Consider the following 18,719-nt stretch of genomic DNA (forward strand, 5'->3'; position numbering starts at 1 on the left):
TCAGCAGAAACAATCTGACTGGCATCCATGAGGACACAGGTTTGAACCCTGACCTTGCTAAGGATCTGGTTAAGAATCTGGCGTTGCCGGGAGCTGTGGTGTAGGTGGCAGATGTGTCTTGGATCCGGCGTTGCTGTGGCATAGACCAGCGGCTACAGCTCTGATTCAACCCCTAGCCAGGGACCTTCCGTATGCCATGGGTGAGGCCCTAAAAAGACCCCCCCCCCAAAAAAATGCACTTTTCCTAGTCAAGTTCTGCTTTGAACTGAAAGTGTCCTTCAGTGACCAGTGATGGTTATTCCTCCAAGTCATGACCATTTTGATCCTTCCTCATTTGACTTAATGGTGCAGAATTCTCCTGAGTTAATCCTGTGATAGCAATGCCAGGTGATTCAACTGGTTTTTGTGGAGACAGATTTCTCCAAACCTTCTAGGTTTTAGAAATCTAATCTACATCATAGAAATCTAACTTTTTTTGTCTTTCTTTCTTTCTTTCTTTCTTTCTTTCTTTCTTTCTTTCTTTCTTTCTTTCTTTCTTTCTTTCTTTCTTTCTAGGGTCTCACCTATAGCAATATGGAGATTCCCAGGCTAGGGGTGGAATCGGAGCTGTAGCTGCCAGCCTATGCCACAGCCACAGCAACATGAGATCCAAGATGCGTCTGTGACCTACGCCACAGCTCACGGCAACGCCAGATCCTTAATCCACTGAGCAAGGCCAGGGATTGAACTTACATCCTCATGGATGCTAGTCAGATTCATTTCCTCTGAGCCTCGATAGGAACTCCTAGAAATCTAATCTTTTTAATTTTTTTAATTATTAAAGTATAGTTGATTTCCAGTTTCATCAAGTTCTGTTGTAAAGCAAAGTGACCCAATCACACACATTTCCCTGTGCTGTACAGTAGGGTCCCATTGCCCATCCGTTCCAAATATAACAGTTTGTATCAAAAAAAACCCCAAAATGCCCATCCATCCCACCCTCTCCCCTTTCCCCCTTGGGGACCCCAAGTCTGCTCTTCTTGGCAATGATTTTTTTTTTTTTTTTTAGATAGAATCATCTGTTCCATATTTTAGAGTCCATAAATAAGTGATGTCATGTGGTATTTGTCTTTTTCTTTCTGGCTTACTTCACTTAGTATGAGAGTCTCTAGTTCCATCCATGTTGCTGCAAATGGCATTAGTATGTCTTTTTTAATAGCTGAGTAATATTCCATTGTATATATACCGTCTCTTCTGAATCCATTCTTTTTTTTTTCTTTTTATTATTTTTTTTGCTATTTCTTTGGGCCGCTCCCGAGGCATATGGAGGTTCCCAGGCTAGGGGTAGAATCGGAGCTGTAGCCGCCAGCCTACGCCAGAGCCACAGCAACTCGGGATCCGAGCCACATCTGCAACCTATACCACAGCTCACGGCAATGCTGGATCGTTAACCCACTGAGCAAGGGCAGGGACCGAACCCGCAACCTCATGGTTCCTAGTCGGATTCGTTAACCACTGTGCCACGACGGGAACTCCTGAATCCATTCTTATATTGATGGACATGTAGGTTGTTTCCATGTCTTGGCTATTGTGAATAGTGCTGCTTTGAACATAGGAGTGCGTGTATCTTTTTCAATGAAAGTTTTGTTCAGATATATGCCCAACAGTGGAATTGCTGGATAATATGGTAACTATATTTTCTTTTCTGAGATACCTCCATACTGTTTTCTGTAGTAGTTGTACCAATTTACATTCCCACCAGCAGTGGAGGAGGATACCTTTTTCTCCACACCCTCTCCAGCATTGTTATTTGTTGATTTGTTAATGATAGAAATCTTTATAATTTAATAGTATAAATTGATTTTCTGTGAAGAACCCAAGCTCCACTGGCCACCTACTTCAATATCACAAATTTGGAGTTCCCGTCATGACTCAATGGAAACGAATTTGATTAGCATCCATGAGGATGCAGGTTTGATCCCTGGCCTTGCTCAGTGGGTTGAGGATCTGGCGTTGCCGTGAGCTGTGGTGTAGGTTGCAGATGAGGCTCAGATCTTGAGTTGCTGTGGCTGTGGCATAGTCCAGTGGCTTCAGCTCTGATTCCACCCCTGTCCTAGGAACCTCCGTATGCTGGGGTGCGGCCCTAAAAAGAAAAACAAACAAAAAAACCCCACAAATTTTGCCTGTTCCCATTTACTGTGTAAACATCCCCAAGGCAGCCCCGAGCCCTGTTCACAGCAGAAAGAGCTTTCTTCCAGCTGTTTCCCTATACACTTTTATCTCTCATGACACAGAAGTTAGCCAAGACTAAGACAGTTATAATTCAAGAATTTTAGGAAAACTCTATAATTCTCAAGATTGCTATAGGATAATGTTATTTTAATGTAGATCCTGGAGGAAGGACATAAAAAGGGCACATGTGAGTTCCCGTCGTGTCTCAGTGGTAACAAACCCGACTCTCCATGAGGATGAGGGTTTTTTTTTTTTTTTTTTTTTCCTTTTTATGACCTGCAGCATATGGAAGTTCCCTGGCTAGGGGTTGAGTCAGAGCTGTGGCTGAAGACCTACACCACAACTACAGCAAGCAGGATCTGAGCCACATCTGCAACCTACACCATATCTTAGAGCAAAGCTGGATCCTCAACCCACTGAGCAAGGCCAGGGATCAAATCTGCATTCTCATGGATACTAGTCGGGTTCTTTAACTACTGGGCCATGACGGGAACTCCCAAGGAGGGTGCTGTTTTGATCCCTGGCCTTGCTCAGTGGGTTAAGGATCCAGCATTGCCATGAGCTGTGGTGTAGGTCGAAGATGTGGCCTGGATCTGGCATTGCTGTGGCTGTGGTATAGTTGTGAGCCATGGGTTCAGCCCTAAAAAAACCAAAACCAAGCACATACCATTTAGTTCTCCAACTCAAGCACACTGTTCTTACTAAAAACTTAAGACCTATTTCTGTGAACTCTTCGAGCTCTTACTTCATGGTACTTAATTGCTATTTTTCTTCTTGGGTTTGCAAGGTTTCTATACCACCCCCTTCAACTCTGTTTCTTGATTCCTCCTTTCTGTCTGCTCCTCTGTAATGATTGCCCCATTTTCCACTTTTTTTTTTTTTTTAAACCTCTGGATGTCCCTCTGGGATATGACCTCCTGTCTTCTATTTCACTCATGGTGCCAGTGGTAAGAAGCAATCTGTCTTGGGGCTACTGGCCCTTATGGGACCTACCAGATAGTTCTGTCTCCTGTCAGACCCCACATTGGACACTGTAGGAGATTTGGAGAATTGTGTAGGGCCTCAGGAAGGGTTTGCTGGAGGAAAAAATGCTGGGGAGATAAAAAAAAATAGGAACAATATTCCAGAAAAAAAAAAAAAACAGTAGAGACAAAGGCAAGAAAATGAGAGGTAATTAAGATGCTTGGGAATCTCAAGTTATTTATTTATTTTGGACTGAATGTAAAGAGAATATGGTAAGGTTTTAAGATATGAAGTCTGAAAGGTGGCCAAGACCAAAACACTTATAGACACATAACTACATGATCAGGCTTTCTCTAATAAAGTGTCATGTGTATTGTGGAATGCTCAATGCGCCCGGAGTTTCTAAAAGTTGTTTATGATGGAGATGATTAGGAAAAACACATAGAGTAACTGATATTTGAACTGAGTCTTAATTTAAAAATATGTAAGATTTTTATGTTAGAGATTAAAGGAAAGAATAGAAGGAGAGGAATTTGCCTTTGTGGGTGAAAAGTGACCAGTATTGGGTAAAGCTGGGTATTTTGATAGGACATGCCATTTAATATGCTAATACCATTTTTTTTGGCCTGAAACCAAAGAGGTTTAAGTCTTACACTTTCTTAACCCCTATAGATCATCAGCTTTATCTTTTTGACAGCACCTACCTTTTTAAAAATTCTTTTTTAATGTAAATAAATCATTTCCTTGGGCTCTAAATTCTTTTTTTTTTTTTCTTGTTAACCAAACAATACATTTAAGGGGCTCTAAATTCTTTAAGGGTCCCTTCTCACCTCTTTGCATCCCCCAGCAAAGGCAAGCATGCACGCAGTAGGGGCCCAGAAGCAGCTGTCTGTTGAATGTATAAATACTGAAGGTCTTGTTTATCTATTATTATTGTTGAGATACCCCTTTTCAACTCCTGCAGATGTTGAGTGTTGCTTGGAAGGAAAGTGTTGGAGCCAGGAGATCCAAGTCCCAATTCCAGGTTGGTGACTAACTCAGTGTGCCACCTCCAGTCTCGATTTCCTCATCTATAATATTAGGTCAGTGTTTTGAAACCCTTTAGCCAGCAAGGACTAATTTTCAGTCATTTGTTCACCTATTAAAAAATTTGGGGGTGTTCCTATTGTGGCTCAGTGGGTTAAGGACCTGAAGTTGTCTTTGTGAGAATGAGGGTTTGATCCCTGGCCTCACTCAGTGGGTTAAGAATCCAGCATTGCTGTGAGCTGTGGCAATGCTGAGTTGCAGATGCAACTCGGATCTGACGTTGCTGTGGCTGAGGTACAGGCTGGCAGCTGTAGTTCTGATTCGACCCATAGCCTGGGAACTTCCACATGCCATAGGTTCAGCCCTAAAAAGACACCCCTCCCAAAAAAAAGATTCTGCTAAGATCATTGGGAGCGAGCTAATGGCATAAAAATAGAACATCCTCATTGTGCTTTTATTTATTTATTTATTTTTCTTTTTTTCCTGGAATTTATTATTTTATTTTATTTCTATTAAAGTATAGTTGTTTTACAGTGTTGGGTCAATTTATGCAATATGGCATAGTGACTCAGTCATACATATACAAAACGTTCTTTTTCTCATACTATCTTCCATCATGTTCTATCCCAAGAGATTGGATATAGTTCCCTGTGCTGGACAGTCGGCTTTTGGAAATGTTTAAAATAGCTGATAGGACGCTAGAAGTCTGAGGACTCTAATGTGGGAACATTGAGTTAGATGGTCCCTCTGGCTGCTGGTCTGAATTTTTTTTGGAGTAATTTCCACCCACCTGCCCCCACATCTTGAATAAGAAGAGATGCATACCACCAAATGATTTCAGTGAAATTATTTCCTCTAAAATTATTGTAAGGCATATATTTAAGTATTTTAAAGTGAGTATGAAATAATCATAAGATGCTTGTAGGTATTTTGAGAAACTGTGCACTACTGTTTGAGAAAATTAGGATGGTAAGGAAGCCAACCTTTGTTAACAGCACGTGTCTGAGTTGTGTCAGCCTGCAGAAAAAGTCTAGATACAAGAGACATTTTTTTTAAAAGTTTCTTTCTTCTTTAAAATTTTAAACAGGATAGCCAGGCTCACAATTGTTCAAGCTCATTTAGGATTCCTTCCCAGTAGTTTCCTTGGCCCTACACTCCTTTTCCTCGATAGTGAATCCCCCCACCCCCGTTCAAATAACCCTTGAGAGGAAGTTGAATGTGCTTCTCTTTGCAGTATAAATTTCCACTTCTGTAGGAAGACAAGTAGAGCAAATTGGGTTACGCCTGAGAATGACATTAAGGTGTCAGTGGAATAAGTTCTTATTTAGTTTTATTAGCTTCCTCAGAAAGTGCAAACTTCAATAGCCATATATGTTCTCCTGGGCAACACCAGGTCTCTCTGGTGTTTTATTTTTAGCCTTGACAAGAAAGCTGTCTTTGCCAATTTGCCTCAAAACAGGTGATGGATGTAATATTTATCCTCAAAGAAAGGAGTAGCAAGAATAACAATAACCTACATTTATACAGTGCTTTTACATATTTTATATCATTTGATCTTTGTAGCAACCATGCAAGACAAATTGGCTTTTTTTTTTTTTCCTGAATGAGGAAATTGAGAGAGTTCTGCAATTATCTTGTTTAAGATCACTCAGTGAATCAGTAGAGAAGCCAGGATTTGAATCCTTATCTGGCAGGTACCCAGGATTTTCCTATCCAAGATGCTGCCTTCAGCTCTGCTATTATTCATTCCAGGGATAAGAAGGATTCCCCTGCAAGGTGCACAGGTTAGATGGCCAGTATGCACAAGGTCCTGTGTGAACATTTGACTGACATGAGCAAAAAGAAGTGGTGCTACCCGAAAAGCATCATTGTTTTTAGGGGAGGCTGACAGAAGAACAAATAAAACTATTTACTCAGCTTTTAAGGAGGCAATAAGCAATATGAGTCAAGGAAGAATTGAGGCAAAATCTTTGAATGGGTAATGTTTATTTAGCAAATTCAAATGACCCAGATGAAAATTATTCAAGCTTAATAGCTTAGAAATGCAAATATAGAAAAATGAGAGACAAATTATTCCCATCAAAATGGTGAAGATTCTTAAAAAGTCATAAGATACAATTTTGTGAGGAATGAAGGGAAATGAATTTCTAGTCATTGCTTGTGGGTTTATAAATTGGTATAACTGCCACAAGGGAAATTTGGCATATTTACGAAAAATTCTGGAAGTATGCATTACCATGTCTGTCTTCCTGTGCTAGATGTTATGTGAAATAGTAAGAGAGTGATGGTAAGTACGGTATTATTCCTGCCTTCCCGGCCCAGGGGGAGACAACTAAATAGGCCATCACAATAATGTGATCATTTGTTGAAGAGTATAGAATAGATTTTCCTGTTTTTGCAATAGTGATAGCTGTATGTGTCCATGTAGAATGTTAAACATACGAGAAGAGTTTGTACCAGAGTTTAACGGTGTTTGTTTCATCCTTTGTATTGTAGAATTATGGGATATTTATTTTTCACTTTCAAGTTTTTTTGTACTTTTCAAATGCCCCTATAATTAATATGAATTACTAGAATAGTAATAGTGTATCATGAATTTTTGCCTTTTTTAGTAGCAAAGAAAATCAGTCAGTTCATGAGTCAATAAGAAGAACCAGACCTGGTGGTATATTCAGACCTAGAATTTAAAACCTGGTTACTTTGGGGCAATCTTCTGCATATCCATCTGAGGTCCAGATGGTTTCTTCCGCACTCAATTCTGCTTTCTTTTACTGCATTTGTGGTCTGAGCTGCTGGTACTTGGGCCTAATTATCAATATTGGTTATTCAGTACAGTCTATCATTGAGAATGGAGTTCAGTCTTGACCTCAGCTCCCTCTTACCTCTGCCCAGGAAGGGAACTTGGTCCCCAGGAACCCCAACTTCCAGTTGAATATTCTTTGATTCATCTCTAGGAACACCTGAGAAACTCTCTAGGGCCTAGGATCTGGAGATTTTTTTAGAGCACCCTGGGGTCATGTTCTTTTACCTCCAGCTTTAAAGTGAGTTCTTGCTTCTAGATTTGGAGATTCCAACTTTAAATACCCACCTGCCCTCCAGGGAAAGCAGTTTACTCACTGAATTAGCTCTTTAATCCCATCAGCTAACACTCTGGATCATCCCTTCTTTCCTGCTGGCTAGTTGGGAAACCCCAAAAGCCTTGCATATTGTGGGTTATCACAAACTCCCATCCCAGCTTCCTTCATTGGCTGTCCACCTGTCCTTACTTTAGCCATGAGCTTCCCCTCAGTGACACCTCAAGCTTCTCATTTAAACCTCCTGATTTTGTATTCAGGCTGCACACAAACTTGATGTTTGTGACAATTGGCAAACATTTTTTTCCCCAAAAGTTAAATTAAAATTACAAGGTTGTGTGACTCTAATATTCTTTTTAGGAAGTGATGAAATAGCCACGTTTAGGCCATTAAATAGAAAGTAAGCAAAGTACCTCACAAGTCCTATGATTTAGGTGCTGCTTTAGATAGTTTTATAATTTAAATAATGGTTTATTTCTCCTTGGATCCACTAACAATAGCAGAATCTAATTTTAAAAGAATTTGAAAACGCAAATGCCTATGGCATATACTCTTGGGAAATTTTGAAACAGAAGACAAAATATATCTAGATAGCACTGTAACATTAAATGAATTTGAAGGTTGACTTGTATATTATTTAAATATATTCTCAAGATAGAAATGCATTTGCTCTGAATATCAAAATTACCCTTAGTTTCTCAATGGGGTCCTGTCTTTAGTCTCAGGAGGAGAAGACAAATTGAGGCACAATATTAATTATTTGACAGTGCATTACAGTAATGATTTATCACCATTTTGATGAAGTTCACTTATTTGCATAAAATAATTAAGACCAGCAACTCTTCAAGTTATTTATTCTAGAAAGATCAGTGATGATGTATTCATTGCTGAATACTCTAGTATTAAGGCATTTGCACAAGCGAGGTCATAGTCATGCATTAGGGACATGAAACTCGGTGGGACTTAGAATTCTATGTTCATAATTCTATGCTGTTCAGCCTGAATAATTTTCATGTGGGCCATTTGTATTTGCAAAACAAACACTATCCCTTCAATGATGTTGTCTCAATTCTATCGTTACGGATATCATTTATTGCTCCCTTAAGTCTCAGCCTCTTAGTTAAGCTGTTTCTTTTCTTTTCCTTTTTTCTCTCTCACATCTTAATTTCTGGCCATCTCATTTCTTACTGTTTCCTGAGTAGACCTGTTATAAATTATCCAAGTAGCAAAAGAAAAAAAATTGAATTGTCTGATTTTCTGTGCTAGAGATCTGAAAATTGTTTGTATTTTATGTAAGAATGAGAAAATAATGTTTCCTATTCAGCTTATTTGATATCCTGGCATTATTTGTTAGGACTCCAGGAGTGCTTTTTCAATACGGTTAAGAATTTGGATCAATTAGCCTTAGGAGGACAATGATGTGAGAAAGACCATGCTTCCATTTATTATTTGTAGTAAACCTTTATCATTCTTTTTGATGACCAAGTCTTGGAACCTACTTATGGAGTTTGGAGAATCACCCACTTTTTGAGGCAGAGCCTGCTTTTCTTAATGAAAGTGTGTCAGAAAACCACATTCTCATCTTCCTTTGCAGCCAGAGCTCATGACTTGCTCTAAGCAAAATCCATCACAGACTGAGCAGAAGCCACTTCTGTGAGGAAGTATTATTCAGAAGCTCTTCTGGGGATCTGTGAAGGCAGCTCTCAGAGGCAGTGGTGCTTGTGGCAGTGGTGGGTGTCCAGTGTCTGCAGTGCCATCTTGGAAGCTGGCACTGTTGTGTACAGGGACAATAGCAATGATGTCTTGGACCATCTGTAGCATTCTTTTGGTTTTTATATCTGGTTGCATGGTATCAGAGCCTGGTTCTCTAGAGATTATATGGGCAACCCAACATCCTTTACAGCAACTTTTGAATTTTTCTTTTTTGGCCACGTCTCCCTCCTATGGAAGTTCTTGAGTCAGCAATCGAACCTGTGCCACAACAGTGACCTGAGCCACAGCAGTGAGAGTGCTGGATCTTCAACCTGCCGTGCCACCAGGGAACTTTTCAAGTTGTGAATTTTCATAGAACTTAAAACTGACAGAAAATTTGCAAGGATCTACAAGAAATTCCTATATACGTTTGGTTTAGTTGTTTGTTTTTTTTTTTTCCTTTAAATCTTCCTAAAAAGTTTTTTTTTGAAATAATCTCAGACTCACATAGAATTTGCAAAAAGTAGAAAATACTGTTCCCATATATCCTTCAGCTTCTCTGAATGGCAATAACTTACAAAACCATAGCATTTTAACTATCAAAACCAGAAAATCGGTACAAACTACAAGCTAAAGTACAGGCTTTATTTGGATTTCACCAGTTCTTATATGTACTTTAAAAAATGTATATAGTCCTACAAAATTTTATCTCGTGTAGATTTGTGCAACCACCACCATAATGGGGACACGAAACTTCCATCACCCCAAAGAAGTTCCTTTTGCTTCCACTTTGAAGTCACACTCTCCCTGAAATGTTATCCTTGGTAACAATGGGTCAATTCTTTATCATAATTTTGTTATTTTAAGAGTATCATGTAAATGGGGGAGTTCCCATTGTGGTTCAGTGGGTTAAGAACCCTACATAGTATCCGTGAGGATGCTGGTTCAATCCCTGGCCTCACTGGGTTAAGGATTCAGCATTGCTACCAGCTGCAGTGTAGGTCAAAGACGCTGTGATCTCAGATCTGGTGTTGCTGTGGCTGTTGGCATAGGCCTGCAGCTGCAGCTCTGATTTGACCACTAGCCCGGGAACTTCCATGTACTCCAGGTGTGGTCTTAATAAGGAAAAAAAAAAAAGTATTATATAAGTGGAATCATGTAGTATGCAACCATGCTCATCTCCTAGAGACAATCATTCTTAGACACAATTCAGCCTCATTCTAAAATAAGGAAGATAAATATTTTCTTTTCTTTTTTAAATTACTCAATGAATTTTATTTCATTTATAGTTGTATAATGATCATCACAACCCGATTTTATAGCATTTCCATCTCAAACCGCCAGCCCATCTTCCACCCCCCCCCCAACCTGTCTCATTTGGAAAGCATAAGTTTTTTCAAAGGCTGTGAATCAGTATCTGTTATGAAAAGAAGTTCATTGTGTCCTTTTTTTAGATTCCACGTGTAAGTGATAGCATATGATGTTGGTGTCTCACTGTATAATTTCTAGGTCCATCCATGTTGCTGCAAATGCCCTTATTTCTTTCCTTTTAAAGCTGAATAATATTCTGTGGTGTGCAAGTACCACAACTTCTTCATCCACTCCTCTGTGGACAGACATTTAGGTTGTTTCCATGTCTTTGCTATTGTATACAGTGCTGTAGTTAACACTGGAGTACCTGTGTCTTTTGGAGTCATGGTTTTCTCTGGATAGACGCCCAGGAGTGGGATTGCTGGATCAAATGGTAGTTCTATTTTTAGTTTTCTGAGGAATCTCCATACTGTTTTCCACAGTGGTTGCACCAATTTACAATCCCACCAACAGTGTAATAGGGTTCCTTTTTCTCCACACCCTCTGCAGCAATTATTGTTTGTAGACTTTTTGTCATGGCCATTCTGGCTGGTGTAAGGTGGGTACCTTGTAGTGGTTTTGATTTCCATTTCTCTAAGAATGAGTGATGTTGAACATCTTTTCATGTGTGTTGTTTTTTTTTTTTTTTTTGGCCATCTGTATGTCCTCTTTGGAGAATTGTCTGTCTAGATCTTCTGCCCATTTTTTGATGGGGTTGTTTTTTTTTTTTGGTATGGAGTTGCAGAAAGTGTTTATACATTTTGGAGATTAATCCCTTGTCAGTTGATTCATTTGCAAAGATTTTCTCCCATTCTGTGGGTTGTCTTTTTGTGTTGTTTAGGGTTTCCTTTGCTGTGCAGAAACTTTTAAATTTAATTAGGTCCCATTTGTTTATTTTTGTTTTTACTGTCATTACTCTAGGAGGTGGATCTGAGAAAATGTTGCTGTTGTTTATGTCAGAGAGTGTTTGGCCTGTGTTTTCCTCTAAGGGTTTTATAGTGTCTGGTCTTATATCTAGGTCTTTAATCCATTTGGAGTTTATTTTTGTGCATGGTGTTAGGGAGTGTTCTAATTTCATTCTTTTGCATGTGACTATCCCAGTACCACTTTTTGAAGGGGCTGTCTTTTCTCCATTATATATATTCTTGCCTCCTTTGTCATAGATTAGTTGACTCTAGGTGCATGGGTTTAATTCTGGGCCTTCTACCTGTTCCACTGATCTACATTTCTGTCTTTGTGCCAGTATGATACAGTTTTGATGACTGTGGCTTTGTAGTCTAGTTTGAAGTCAGGGAGCCTTATTTCTCCAGTTACATTTTCCTTTCTCAGGATGGCTTTGGCTATTCAGGGTCTTTTGTGCTTCCAAACAAACTCTAAAATATTTTGTTCAAGTTCTGTGAAAAATGTCCTTGGTACTTTGATAGGAACTGCATTGAATCTGTAGATTGCCTTAGGTAGTACAGTCATTTTGATAGTACTGCTTCTTCCAATCCAAGAGCATGGTATGTCTTTCCATCTGTTTGTGTCATCTTTGATTTCTTTCATCTGCATCTTACAGTTTTCAGAGTACAGGTCTTTTGTCTCTTTAGGTAGGTTTACTCCTGAGTATTTTATTCTTTTTGATGTGATCATAAATAGTTTTCCTAATTTCTCTTTCTGATCTTTCATTGTTAGTGTATAAGAATGTAGTTGATTTCTGTGTATTAATTTTGTATCCTGTGACTTTGCCAAATTCATTGATGAGTTCTAACAGTTTTCTAATAGTGTCTTTGGGATTCTCTAGGTATAATGTCATGTCATTTGCAAATAGTGATAGTTTTACTTCCTCCTTTCCAATTTGAATTCTTTTTATTTCTTTTTTTTTTCTCTGATGGCCATGGCTAGGACTTCCAAAGCTATGTTGAATAGTAGCAGCAAGAGGGGACATCCTTGTACTGTTCCTGATCTCAGTGGGAATTCTTTCAGCTTTTCACCAGTGAGAATAATGTTAGCTGTGGGTTTGTCATATATGGCCTTTATTATGTTGAGGTAGGTTCCCTCTGTTCCCACTTTCTGAAAGGTTTTTATCAGAAATGGGTGTTGGATTTTGTCAAAGGCTTTTTCTGCATCTGTTGAGAGGATCATATGGTTATTTATTCTTCAATTTGTTAATGTGGTGTATCACACTGATTGATTTGCGGACATTGAAGAATCCTTGCATCCCTGGGATAAATCCCACTTGATCATGATGTACAATCCTTTTAATGTATTGTTGGATGTGGTTTGCTAGTATTTTGTTGAGGATTTTTGTATCTATGTTTATCAGTGTATTGGCCTGTAGTTTTTTTTTTTTGTGGTATCTTTGTCTGATTTTGGTATATCAGGGTGATGGTGGCCTCATAGAATGAGTTTGGGAGTATCCCTTCCTCTGCAATTTTTTGGAATAGTTTCAGAAGGAGAGGTGTTAGCTCTTCTCTAAATGATTTATGAAATTTGCCTGTGAAGCCATGGGTTCTGGACTTTTATTTGTTGCAAGTTTTTAAATCAGAGTTTCAATTTCAGTTTTTGTGATTGGTCCATTAATATTTTTTATTTTATCTTGGTTTAGTGTTGGAAGATTGTACTTTTCTAAGAATTCATCCATTACTTCTAGGTCATCCATTTTATTGACATATAGTTATATGTAGTAGTCTCTTATGATCCTTTGTATTTATGTGATGTCTGTTGTAACTTCTTTTTCATTTCTAATTTTATTCGAGTTCTCTCTCTTTTTTTCTTGGTAAGTCTGGCTAAGGGTTTATCAATTTTGTTGATCTTTTCAAAGAACCAGCTTTTCGTTTCATGGATCTTTTCTATGGTTTTCTTCATTTCTATTTCATTGATTTCTGCTCTGATCTTTATGATTTCTTTCCTTCTGCTAACTTTAGGTCTTGTCTGTTCTTCTGCTAACTTTAGGTTTTGTCTGTTCTCTCTCTAGTGGCTTTAGATGTGAAGTTAGGTTGTTTGAACTTTTTCTTGTTTCCTGAGGTAGGCTTGTATTGCTATAAACTTCCCTTTTAGAACTGCTTTTGCTGCATCCCATAGGTTTTGGAGTATTGTATTTTTGTTGTCATTTGTTTCTGGGTATTTTTTAATTTCCTCTTTGATTTCTTCAATGATCCATTGGTTGTTTGTAGCATGTTGTTTAGTCTCCACGTGTTTGTGTCTTTTGCAGTTTTTTTCTTGTTATTGATTTCCAGTTGTATAGCATTATGGTCATAAAAGATGCTTGATATGATTTCAATTTTCTTGAAATTACTGAGGCTTGATTTGTGGCCCATGATGTGATCAATCCTAGAGAATGTTCCATGTACACTTGAGAAGAATGTGTATTCTGCTGCTTTTGGATGGAATGTCCTATAAATATCTGTCAAGTCCATCTGGTCTAATGCTTCATTTAGGGCAAGTATTTTCTTGTTGAATTTCTATCTGGATGATCTGTTCATTGCTGTAAGTGGAGTATTAAAGTCCCTCTCTATTATTGTGTTATTGTCAATTTCTTCTTTTAAGGTTGTTAGCAGTTGCCTTATATATTGAGATGATCCTGTGTTGGGTGCATAGATATTTACAATTGTTATATCTTCTTCTTGGATTGATCTTTTGATCATTATGTAATGTCCTTCTTTGTCTCTTATAATATTCTTTATTTTAAGGTCTATTTTGTCTGATATGAGTCTTGCTACTCCAGCTTTCTTTTGATTCCCGTTTGCATGCAATATTTTCTTCCATCCTCTCACTTTCAATTTGTATGTGTCCCTAGAGGTGATGTGGGTCTCTTGAAGACAGCATATATATGGGTCTTGGTATCCAGACCAGTCTATGTCATTTGGTTGGGGCATTTAGTCCATTTACATTTAAGGTAATTATCAATGTGTATGTTCTTATTGCATTTTATTAACTTTTGGATTTATTTTTGTTGCTCTTTTTCTTCCCTTCTTCTCTTGTTCTCTCCTCTTGTGGTTTGATGACTATCCTTAGTGTTGTATTGAGTTGGTTTTTCTTATTCATGTGTGTACCTATTGTAGATTTTTGGCTTGCAGTTACCCGGAAGTTTTGATATAGACTATATAAATATATATATACACAAGGTTTTAAGCTGTTGATCTCTTAATTGCAAGTGCATCTCCAGTATCCTTCATTAGTACCCTCCTCGTCTCACGATTTCTGATTTTAATAGCATAATTGTGTGTGGATGATTTCCTACATTTACTCCATGCCTTTTCTAGTAATCCTTGTTATTTATAGTATTTTTGTTTCTAGTTGTGGCCTTTTCTTTTCTGCCTAGATAAGTTCCTTTAGTATTTGTTGTAAAGCTGGTTTAGTGGTGCTGAATACTCTTAGCTTTTGATTTCTCCTTCAAATCTGAATGAAAGCCTTGCTGGGTAAAGTAATCTTGGTTGGAGGTTTTTTTCCTTTCATCACAGTAAGTATATCCCTTCTGGCCTGCAGAGTTTCTGCTGAAAAATCTGCCAATAACCTTATTGGGCTTCCTTTGCATGTTCTTTTTCTTTTCCCTAGTTGCTTTCAATATTTTCTCTTTGTCTTTAATTTTGGTCAGTTTGATTAATATGTGTCTTGGAGTGTTCCTCCTTGGGTTTATTTTATATGTACTCATTGTGCTTCCTGGTTTTGAGTGAGTGGTTCTTTTCCCATGCTAGGGAAGTTTTTGGCTATTATCTCTTCAAATATTTTTTCTGTCGCATTCTCTCTTCTCCTTCTGACACCCCTAAAATATGGATGTTGGTGCGTTTAATGTTGTCCCAGAATTCTCTCAGACTGTCTTCATTTCTTTTCAATCTTTTTTCTCTTTTCTGTTCCACATTAGTGATTTCCACTAGTCTGTCCTCCACCTCTCTTATTCATTCTTCTGCCTCCTGTATTCTGCTGTTGGTTGCTTCTAATGAATTTTTTATTTCGGTTATTGTATTTTGCATCTCTGCTTGCTTAAGTTTTAAATCTTGTATTTCTTTGCTCCGTGTTTGCTGTAAATTATCAGTCTTTTCCTCCAGTCTGTTTCCAATGTCCTGCATCATCTTCAGCATCAACAGTCTAAAGTCTTTTTCCTGGAGGCTGATAGTCTCCAGATCACTTAGCTGTTTTTCTGGGGTTTTTGGTTTCTCTGTTATCTGAATTATAGTTCTCTGCCTTCTCATTTTTATAGGTTTTTGGTATGGTGTCCTTTTTGCAGAGAATAGAGTTGTAGCCTCTCTTACTTCTGATGTCTTCCCACCTTGTGGCTGAAGTTGGTAAGGAGTCTTGCTGTAGGGAGGGACTGGTGCCTGCCCACTGGTAGGTGGGGCTGATTCTTATCCCTCTGGTGGGTGGGGCTTTGTCTCTGGGTGAGATTAGAGGTGGCTGTGTGCCTGGGGGGTCTTTAGGCAACCTGTTTACTGATGAGTGGGGCTGTGATCCCACCTGGATTATTGTTTGACCTGGGGCTTCTCAGTGCTGATGGGTGGGGTCATATTTTCCCCAAATGGCCAAATCTAGAGGAATACACACTGATAAACTCACCTGAGACCTTTGCCTCCAATGTCCTTCCCACACAACATGCCACAGTCACCCCCTGTTTTCCCAGGAAACCCCCCACAAACCACAGTCAGGTCCAACCCAGATTCCTTTGGAGTCTCTGCCTTGCTCTGGGACCCAGTGCACATGAAAGCCTGTGTGTGCCTTCCAAGAATGGGGTCTCTGTCTCCCCTAGTCCTGTGGAGCTTCTGCTCACAAGCCCCACTGTCCCTCAACAGTAGATGCTCTGGGGGCTCTTTCTCCCAGTGCCAGATCCCCAGGTGTGGGGACCCAATGTGGGGCTCAGAACTCTTACTTCTGTAGGTGAATCACAGTGATACAGTTACTTTCTAGTCTGTGGGCTGCCCAGCCAGTGGGTATGGGGTTGCTTATATCACATAATCGCCTCTCCTATCATCTTGATATGGCCTCCTCTTTGTCTTCAGGAGTAGGATATCTTTTTTGAAAGTTTCAATTCCATTTGGTTGAAGGTTGTTCAGCATTTGGTTGTAATTTTTTTTTTTTTTGAGAGAAGGTGAGCTCCAGTCCTTCTATTCTGCCATCTTAATCCCATCTCTGCATTTGACCTATTTAAGGCCTTTCAACAGGACTTTTCTCCTACTACAGGAAGACACACACAGTTCCCTACCTCAGGCCTGTGCTTCTCCAAGAAATATTTTCTTAACACACCATATTCTGCATAGATTCTTCTACCCATTGTCTCTGCTTTGGAAACCATGCTTTCTATCATCATGTAAAAGAATCTCTGGTGCCCATCTCCCATTTACAGATAATGCCTAGATATGGGGTTTCTGAGCTCAGTTTCATTGGTCTGCCAAGCAGAAACACATTTGTTCATGTTGCTGCCTTTACATAGCTAAATGACAAAGAGCAGCTTTGAAATAAAATTTTTTTTTTTTTTTTTTTACTTTGGGCTATGTTCAATTTATTGGCATGGCATCCTTCTCATTCCCATTAATTAGTAAAAAGTGAGAAAAAAGGTGGTGTCAAAATTTAGTATCTTCATACACAGCAAACCTCAAAGGATGTGACTATGTCTGTGTCTGCTCCTTCAGTTACATAAATCAAACCCACTGGACACTTTGTTAACATTCCTTTACAACCTAAAGTATCACCCCTCTTTTTTCATTTTGGTACCAACACATGTCGTTTTGATAAGGGACTGCTCTCGTCATAGCTGACTCAATTTAGTAGAAACAACAATTTCACATAATTCTCCCTGGGCTGACCCAGGCACACTCTTTACCATGAATGCATCTTCTAGGCTTTGTGATTTTTCCTTACCTCATTTAGCCCTTTGCTGTCCATTGACTTTGACTTGGCATTCAGCGTAGTGTCTGAGTGTTGAAGGTTGCAAATTCAGTTCAGGTGGGAGATACAGAAAGATGAGAGGCATATGAAAGATGTTTATTTATTGATATGTGAGTATTAAAATGGTTTTTATTTTAAAAAGTAGTTATACTAATTATGTGGTGATTTTGTTACACATGAGACTATCAATGTCTAAGACTAATTCTCTGTAAGCTAGTATAGAACTTTTATAGGAGTATGCTTGAAAAATGCTCCAGAGAAAAACTAATAATCTAGGAATGATGGGAAGGGTTAGAACTTGCTAGAGTTTTGTTGTGAGAAACTTTATAATAGTCATTCTTAATGAAGATGGATGTTTTTGCTCCCAGAGAGTCATATCAGAATTACTTCAATGAATTTTTGAAAATAGACCACAGTTTATAAATATTTTGGTAGTCTCAGCCCTTTGGGTTAAGAGTCATCTTTGCAGTGATTCTATTTTGCCATGAAGAATGTGCTGTTTCTTGGCTGTGCTATAGCTGAAGCAGGATTATGAATTACTAGGTTAGAGCTTTAACAACCTCAGTTGATAAGATTCAGATAAAACTTGGGATGAGGTCATACACTGCATAGAGATAAGCTTGAAACTGGCCCTTTTTGTCAGTTGCCTGTGAGAATTGAGGAAAAATGCAGAGGCCAATAGAAATTAATGTTTTTGTGCTTACGTAGGGGTTAGAGCAAAAGCTTTGGTATAAATTATCTCTGAGGGGCCCAGGAAGATGGAACTCACTCTTCCGGGAAGGAAAAGAAGCCAGGATCTGTGAAGTTGTACCAATTTTCTTTTAACATGAAATATCAGAAACCTCTATGTTGAACATAACTGTCTTTATTCCTTTGTTACTGTCTAGAATAATTTCTTTTTTGCTTTCTTTGACTATTAAATAACATTCTCTTGACATCATTTTCATGTTTCTGCTAAATAAAAGTATTTTTGTCTATGTTTAGACAGTTGGAGAACTCGAGAAATTTGGGAATCAGACAAGAATTCTAGAGCAGTGCTCTCCAACAGGACTTTCTCTGACAACGGAAATGTTCTAATCTGTGCTATCCAATATGGTAGCCACTAACCACTGGCTAACTGAGCATTTGAAGTGGGACTAGTGTGGCTGAGGAACTGAGTTCTCAATTTTTATTTAATTTTTATTTTCTTTTCTTTTTTCTTTTTAGGGCCTCACTTGTGACATATGGAAGTTCTCAGGATAGGCACTGAATGAGAGCTGCAGCTGCTGGCCTATGCCACAGCCATAGCAACGTGGGATCCAAGCTGCATCTGTGACCCCTGCTGCAGCTTGTAGCAATGGTGGATCCTTAACCCACTGAGCGAGGCCAGGGATCAAAGTAACATTCTCATGGATACTATGTTGGGTTCTTAACCCACCGAGCTACAGCAGGAACTCCTATTTAATTTTAATTTAGGTGACCACTGGTGTCTAATGCCTATACAGTGAAACAGCTCAGCTCAGGGAGGAAAATAAACACAAGTGAGATATTCCGGGCTGATTTAAC

The 18,719-nt window shown here is 38.8% G+C and overlaps 1 protein-coding gene across 44 annotated transcripts in view; it reads left to right on the plus strand.

The window, feature by feature from the left end:
- Positions 1-18,719, plus strand: part of FUT10 (fucosyltransferase 10) — a 429,533-nt gene that overhangs the window by 207,938 nt on the left and 202,876 nt on the right. For 6 of the 44 annotated variants that reach the window (XM_085000117.1, XM_085000143.1, XM_085000158.1 and 3 more), the window contains one exon: positions 4,139-4,198. The exons of 36 other annotated variants lie outside the window; for them this stretch is intronic. In XM_085000117.1, coding sequence (XP_084856243.1) covers positions 4,139-4,198 — 60 coding nt within the window. Of the gene's footprint in view, positions 1-4,138; positions 4,261-18,719 lie in introns of those variants that run through there. 2 more of the 44 variants (XM_085000147.1, XM_085000141.1) reach the window with 2 other exon arrangements.

This window comes from Sus scrofa, chromosome 15 (genome assembly GCF_054392235.1).
Source record: "Sus scrofa isolate SSC_HxYL_T2T_F1_AM1 chromosome 15, Sscrofa_HxYL_maternal_Yorkshire_Landrace_v2.0, whole genome shotgun sequence".
NCBI lineage: Eukaryota > Metazoa > Chordata > Mammalia > Artiodactyla > Suidae > Sus > Sus scrofa.